This window comes from Engraulis encrasicolus, chromosome 11, assembly GCF_034702125.1.
Source record: "Engraulis encrasicolus isolate BLACKSEA-1 chromosome 11, IST_EnEncr_1.0, whole genome shotgun sequence".
In the NCBI taxonomy this organism is placed as follows: Eukaryota; Metazoa; Chordata; class Actinopteri; order Clupeiformes; family Engraulidae; genus Engraulis; species Engraulis encrasicolus.
In genome coordinates, this window is record NC_085867.1 from 17,191,098 (window position 1) to 17,199,452 (window position 8,355).

Consider the following 8,355-nt stretch of genomic DNA (forward strand, 5'->3'; position numbering starts at 1 on the left):
TCCTTTCTCTAAATATTTCACAGCTGAAGAGAAATGAAATAACAACACATTGCCAAATGTGGTCAGTTGAACCATGATCTTGATTATATGGAAATTTGCTTTATTGTTAACGTTGATGTTTGCTGGAGTAATACGTCAGAACTAATTAGCTAAACACTTATGGATTTTGCCATCACACCTCTTTGCTGTGGTGTGCTCCAATGTGCACTGTTGCCTGCTTGCCTGCTGCGCTGCCCATTGTATTTATATGGTGTCAGCAGTGTAGAAGAGAGGAAAAGCTGATTAGACTGACACCCTATATACCTATCACTCCCTAAAGTATACTGGCAGGCACACACACACACACACACACACACACACACACACACACACACACACACACACACACACTCACACTCTCTCACACACACACACACACACACACACACACACACACACACACACACACACACACACACACACACACACACACACACACACACACACACACACGCACACACGCACATGGGGCCCTTAAAGGCTTTCCATTCACTGCTGTTGCACTGTTTAGTGCTTGATTTCTCTCTCTCTTTCTCTTTCTCTTTCTCTCTCTCTCTCTCTCTCACACACACACACACACACACACACACACACACACACACACACACACACACACACACACACACACACACACACACACAATGTTCAAGGCTTTTCATTCACCGCTGTTTCACTATTCTCCGCTCGCTTGTTCTCTTTGCCAGGTGCAACATTCCACCCATCTCTGATAAGTACTCTGCTGATGTGGGATCCAAGACTGACTTTGTCACCATCAACCCAAGCATCATCACAGAGAGGTATGCAGACTCTCACTACCCTACATCAGTGGTTCTTAACCTTTTTTTCTTAAAGCACCCCCTTACCTGTGCCCAAGACAAGACGCGCACCCCCAGCCCAAACTTCTGCACGTGTATATGCTCAAAACAAATATTTAAGCGATTATTACAATGATTCTTGCTTGATACATTAATCAATACCTTAATAACTTTAAATGTGTACCAAAACATCTTTTAATTTAGTATTGATTCGGCCTAATTATAATGTTCACTTGCAGAATTTGGTCACAACCTCAACACAAACAAAATTCCGCGCACCCCCTGGAATCTCTGGCGCACCCCAGGTTAAGTACCACTACCCTACATGTTTATTTGTACTGTATTTATTATTGATCACTTATTGTTACCAGTCCATCAATGTTACCTGTCCTGTCTTGCACTTTATGTCAGTCTGTAAAATGTCAGTCTTGTATGTCTATATCCTCACATGGTATAGAGAGAAAACGTAATTTCATTCCTTGTATGACCTGTGCATATGAAGAAAGTGACAATAAAAGCTGACTTGACTTAAATGTACAGAGCTACATGCTGTACCGTAGCTACCCAATGAGTGTGCATGTGTGCAATAGACATGTCTATGTGTGACCGAAATAGAGTGTATTTACAACTGCTACTAACTCCGAATAAGCCAGTATGTCATACATGTAATATAATAGGCTGTTTTTCATTCATATTCTTAGAAGAGCTTTCGTCTGTATTTGTTTGCAAATATCAAACTAGGTTGCCTGCAATAATGTTGGAATAGATATGTGATATAAGAAAATCTTTACAACTAATTTGCAAAGTGATGCAAGCCGACACACAGATGTACACCAGGGCTTGACATTGACTTTTTCACCCACCGGCCTCTGTGGCTAGTGGTTTTCGCGAGTCACTAGCCATTCAGGTATGGCACTAGCCACTAATTTTATATCGTTAAAAAAAATTAAAAAATATATCATGATGGTGTACGTCTAACCTCAGAAGATGAAGGTATAGCTTTTTACATGGAGGTATATCAAGCAAATAGAGACTGAGTTACTGAGCTTTTTTGTGAATTTAAATGCAAACAATCAATGATACAGTAAGGAAGGGGATAAGGTACGTTCTACTCTGTTGTGATGCAACGGCGGGGGGCGGGACATCGCCATGTTGGCGGCGGAAGTAGGGAGTAGAGTGCCTTTTTCCATGCTTCTCTATGTGCGACTTAAAGCAACGTACCTCCGAAGCAATTCATACCATGCATGCTCTATTTCTTTCAAACGATAGTTTCCCGTCCCTTTCAAACCACCCTGTTTTTTTTTTTTTTGACTGACCCCTTGTTTTTGAGTGCTATTAAAATAGTTTAAATGACCAATGAGTGCTGTTATCTGCGTTGATTGACAGTTGACATTCTTTAGAATTATTTTTTTGATTGACAGGGCGTCGTCAAGGAGACGTGCGACTCAGTCAGTCCCGCGCCGGTGTCGTGCCAGAAAGTCCCTCCAGGGAAGTCCTTACTTTGAACTACTTCATCACTTTGATGGATTATTTAATTGATTCACTTTCCCCATACTTTGGTCTTGTTGTGCCTTTTGGATATACTAATCCGTATCTTTCGGAAGCTCTGCAGTTTTGGTAAGTAAAATGTAAGAAAAGTACAAGTATGAGCTCTCGATATGTGGCTGTTAAAAATGACAAAATGACTGAGGTGTACGATATGCTAGTTGTTATTAGCTCTTGTTTTCCTCAATATGTAAGTAGAGCTCTAGCTGTGTTTGGTGTTTGGTCTGTCGATTTGTTAAGCAACTTAATTCTAAATTGAATGTCATTCGTATTCTGACCAAAGCGTGTACGTTTTTGGCGTGCATCCGGTGAGACACCCTCCCTCCGTAATCTGTGAATAACTCATCGTACTCCTTTCAACGTCTTCCTGGTGCAAATATATTGCTTTCTGTAGCTAGCATGCATGGTCATGTGTGTGATTTCACCAGCTTCTAGCGGTTGACTCGGAGGAGTGGAGAGCTAAACGTAGTCCGAGAACAATATAAACAATTTGTTTAGCGCATTTCGAGCACACATACTAGACAACCCAGAATTTGCCCTGGCACCACTGAACTACAGTTCAAACAAGAATTCACGGCGAGACGTTGTCTGTTGTTTACATACTGTAGTTCTCTAGGCAATGCAAGGACCGTCTGTCCTTGCATTGCCCAGCAGCTAAGACATTCAATGCTATAGCACTTCGCCTCATTAGAATCAGTTCTATAAGGACTGATGGGACATCGGATGTCATACGATGCTCTGTCTAGTCAGTTTCGCTGTTTCACTAAAAACATTGCGATCAATGCCACGTCGTCTAAATGCTGGATGTATTGCGTTGTGTCGTTTGATAAGGTGTTAGTGTATCCTGCTTGTTTTTCAGAGCACTTCAGGCGTCTGTGTGACTCTTCGCTCAGCATCCAAACCGTGCCACCTCCACCAACAGCCAGAAGATCATCTCAGCATCACAGCTGTCGATGGGGCGTTGCGTTATCACTACCAGAGCAACGGTTAGTAATGTATCAAACATACCTCTACTAGTTATGACACTGTCAAATGTTGCATGTGAAGTGAAATGCCTTGCCATTAGCCTATATATTCCTGGGAACATCGTGTGTGCCTCATTTGACTTATCTGTAACTTATTATGTTATAGAGGTGCCCTTCCAGTGAGATTTCCACAAAGAAAAGTGTCAAGATAAAAACAGATGCACCACGGACCCTTTCAACCTCAACACCAGTCCAACAAAGGCCAAGTAAAACTTCCAGGTTAGAGGAGGAAGAGGATAGCATCACAACACCACCTGACCCCCTTGATATCTGGCATTTGGAGAAAGGTGAGTTTGCTTGAGCTGATCAATATGTTTATAAACAGAATGTTTGGATGCACATAGACCTACCGGTAACTTGCTTTTCGTGTCGTCTGAATCATGTGGTTCAGCAAGTTACTGAAAAGCTGCAATACATTACCGATTACACGTAACTGACATTTTGAAATAATCCCTCACATCATAATATTACTAAATGTATGTAGGCCATTACACTGATGTTGCATTACTTCAGTTACTTTAGCCAAAATAATTGCCAAAATATGGATTTGGTGATTTACAAAAGTAATGTATTACATTGTGGTTTCCAAACTTTTTCCATGTGCACCCCTTTGTACATTTCAATGTGGTTTGTGCAACCCCTAAGTGATGGTCCTCTTGAGGTAGGCCACGCACCCCCAGGGGTACTCACACCCCAGTTTGGGAAACCTGGCCGTAATTAATTACTTTTGTAATGTGTTACCCCCAACACTGCGTTTGATTTGGTGCATATTGTGTTTGTCTTTCAGAGCACATCACAGTCGTCTGTGTGACACCCCCTCGCTGCACGCCGGCACCCAAACCAAGCCACCTCCACCACCGGTCAGATCATCTCGGTATGCACAGCAGTCTGAGGGGACATTATGTACATATCAATATATCAAAAACATACCTAGACTAGTGGTATGAGACATGTTATGTGCTTGGGAAGTGAGGTGCACTACTGCTGTTCTAAGCCTTAGCTCTCTGCATGGCTAAGGGATGGTACGGTCATTGGCACTCGATGTCACATACGCTGCCTACCCTTGGCCTACATATTCGTGAGAACTTTGTGTGTGCCTTATTTGGTTGCTGAAAATCAAGTCTGCACACTAAGCTCCCATTTCACTTATTTAGTGTGATGGTATGATTCTAACATTAATTATTTTGCTATTGGATTTGTGTTTATTGTTACAGCTGAAGATGTGTACAGTACGCTCCTGCCTGCATCCTACCACCACAAGTTCACCCCAGAGGATCTGCTGGCGACAACCATTGTGATATCGTTGCAATTATGAAACACACTTAATAAATGCTAATACATCACATCACACACATTTTGTTTTTGAATTGTTTTTCAATATTGGTAACACACTGTTGTTACAATATCTGTTTAGGTCAGGGGTGGGGAACCATGTCAAACCATGTTTACGCCCCCTCAGGCCATCTTATCCTCTCCCCAATATAATTTTAATGTTGTACAGCTTCACATGAAATATGACATATTGTAAAGGCATCTTAGAAATTACATCAGCAATATAATTAAGTTATATTCTAGGTACCAAGAGAAGGTGGGGTCTGTTGTAAAGCTGGCCACCTTCAATATAGGCCAAAAAAGCTGGGGGGAATCCTGTTTTGTGTTCATAGTACGGCCCTTGGAGGACTTACATGGTCGTTGAAGGACTTTGAAGTGGCCCAATGAAAAAGGTTCCCTACCCCTGGTTTAGACGAATGGCCAGACAAATGTTAAGAATTGAAGTAATGCATTTCTTAGAAGTGGGAAAGAACGTCCACATAATGATTTGCACGTTTAGAAAGCACACATGTAAGAAGACACTGAAGTCAAGATTTCACTTTAATCTGAATTTCAAGTACTCAAAATACCAGATAATGGTCATACTGTATTACCTATGCTTTACTAACTGAAAGGTTTTGGGTTGCCTACCGTTTACTTAAGTAATATGATTTAAGAATGAGAAGGGTTTTTTTTATTCTGAATTTCCTCGAAAACTGGGGGGAGGGGGGTCATGACTGCTTGACTGCAATCTTCACTCTGGATGACTGCTTGACGATGAGGAGCCTTTCTTCAACTTCCATGGTTTGTGCCTGTCAAACGGAAAGGTTTAATTAATTGTTTTGCACGTTACTTGTAGAGGGATTTATACACAGCAGCTGTGGGTAAATATGCTATATGTCCGTGTAGGGGGTTAACTTGGTGTGTCAGACAAACATTCCTAATAATATTTAACGTAAATGGTCGCAGATGTTGAAATATTCACGTGAAACTGAACATCCAAGGGCTCTCGCCTGCACAACTTCAATGATGCTACTGAGATAGGGCCTACATTTTCGGCCAAATAATAGGAAGACCCCAAATAGCATGGGCTATATGCACTTTCCGTGTACAGTTCAGTTTGCAACTGTACAATGCCGTTACAAGGTGCTGAAGTTAAGTAAGTTAGATCTAATGCCATTTGGCTGGCTCAGGTTAGCCGCTAAGCTAAATAATATTACCGTATGATGGTTTAAGCCTTTCAAGATTTCGTTGGCCCTAGTACCATTTCATAAATATCATATTGGTATTCTCCACACTTACCGATCACCGGTTGTATTTTCAACTTGCGTTGGTGGTTTTGAGGCAATCAAGGTTTTCGTTGTTGACTATTTCCACAGCTGAGAACTTGTTTTAATATCTTGAGACGCCATGTCATATTTTCATCTCTGACGATGCGGCAGCAGCATCGGGTGGGAGGGCGGGACATATGACTCCAAGTAGGTGTTTTCGTATTGGCTGGCGCTGTCAGCGATGTCGACCTATCAGCAATGTAGCTCAACGTTGCCAAGGTGATTATTTCACTTCCGTATTTTGGAGGCGGAAGTAAATCAGCCGCGGTTGCATCAAAACCGTTGAATGGAGTTCTATGGAACCACCTTCTCCCCTTATGTAGACCTCCTTGCAAACAATTGATACAGAAGGGGCAAACAATAGAATATAGGCTATGATGCGTATGTCACACCAAGGAATAAGCTGCCAGCCAAATTGGCTAGTGACAATGAAAGCATTACTAGCCACAGCCAAGTTTTACCAGCATTTGGCTGGTTGGCTGGTGCCAGTGTCAAGCCCTGATGCACAGACACACAGAGAGAAACACACTTGTCTTCAGTCACTAACACACAGCCAGCGCCTTATTTCCCGCCCAAAAAGGCTGCAGAAGCTGGAGAAGTGGCGCAAGCCATTCAATGACGTCTTACAGACCTACACACACACACACAGAGCAACACACTTGTCTTCAGTCACTAACACACAGCCAGCGCCTTATTTCCCGCCCAAAAAGGCTGCAGAAGCTGGAGAAGTGGCGCAAGCCATTCAATGACGTCTTACAGACCTACACACACACACAGAGAGAAACACACTTGTCTTCAGTCACTAACACACAGCCAGCGCCTTATTTCCCGCCCAAAAAGGCTGCAGAAGCTGGAGAAGTGGCGCAAGCCATTCAATGACGTCTTACAGACCTACACACACACACACAGAGCAACACACTTGTCTTTAGTCACTAACACACAGCTAACCCCTTCATTTCCCCACCAAAAACAGGTTCCAGAAGCTGGAGAAGTGGCGCAAGCCGTTCTACGAGGTCCTGCAGACGTACGAGAACGCCTCGGTGGTGCTGCCGGCCTTCTACAACACGCGCAACACCGACGTCTCCTTCCGCGTCAAGTACATGCTGGACGACTTCGCCTCGGCGCGCGGCGTCTACTTCTTCCACCCGCAGTACCTGCTGAACGTGCAGCGCTTCTGGTCGCTGCAGGGCGTGCACGCCAAGCGCCTGAGCAGCGGGCTGATGCTGGTGACGGCCGCCATGGAGATGTGCGAGGAGGTGCACCTGTACGGCTTCTGGGCCTTCCCCATGAACCCGGCCGGCGTGGTCATCTCGCACCACTACTACGACAACGTCAAGCCGCGGCCGGGCTTCCACGCCATGCCCTACGAGATCTTCAACTTCCTGCACATGCACACGCGCGGGACGTTGCACCTGCACACGGGCACCTGTAGCTGACTGGAGAAGGGGGGGCAGGGACAGGGAGGGAAGGGAGGAACAGGAGGAGGAGCAGGGGCAGGAGGAGGAGCAGGAGCAGGGGCAGGAGGAGGAACAGGGGCAGGAGGAGGAGCAGGAGCAGGGGCAGGAGGAGGAGGAGCAGGGGCAGGAGGAGGAAGAGCAGGGGTAGGGGGAGGGGCAGGGACGCTCTCGCCAGGGACGCTCTCGCCATCGGATGCTGCTGCTGCCGCTGCGGCCGATGCGGCTGAGGCTGCGAAGGAGGCGGCGAACGCGCGCGCCATCAACACGTACGTGCAGCAGCAGCAGCAGCTGGCGGATGCCGAGGCAGAGGATTACGTAGACCCAGACGCAGACCCAGAGGCGGAGGCACGCATGCAAGTGCACACGTACAAGCGGCACATCAGACACAAGGGTTCGTGCAGAGCAAGACATTGCAAGTAGACAAGCTAACTAAAACACAAACTCAGTGTTAAACACAGACATAGAACAGTGGACACAGACACATTATTCAGCGTGCAGGCGTATAGCCGCACGCACACATATTCAACATAGACACATACACAATTATAGCTTATACAGATGATGACCACGCAGACACACACACACACACACGCAAACACACACACACACACACGCAAACACACACACACACACACACGCACACACACACACCAGGGATGGAAATAAGCACCGGTCCACCTGCCAATGACGGGTCAATTTCAGTGGTGATTGGTAAATTTTTCAACCCACCAGTCACTTTGACTGGTAAAAACAGTGAGTGACTGGTAGAATTTTAGATCTACCTGCCACTGTGACTGGTAGGGGAAAATCTCAAGTTTCACCCCTGGCACAC

The 8,355-nt window shown here is 45.1% G+C and overlaps 1 protein-coding gene across 1 annotated transcript in view; it reads left to right on the plus strand.

Annotated features, from left to right (window-relative positions):
- The window catches only part of st8sia5 (ST8 alpha-N-acetyl-neuraminide alpha-2,8-sialyltransferase 5), a 22,467-nt gene extending 14,965 nt beyond the window's left edge, over positions 1-7,502 (plus strand). The window contains exons 6-7 of the mRNA XM_063211222.1: positions 744-836; positions 7,040-7,502. Of these exons, the coding sequence (XP_063067292.1) occupies positions 744-836; positions 7,040-7,502 (556 nt within the window). The remainder of the gene's footprint in view (positions 1-743; positions 837-7,039) is intronic.
- The last annotated feature ends 853 nt before the right edge of the window (positions 7,503-8,355 follow it).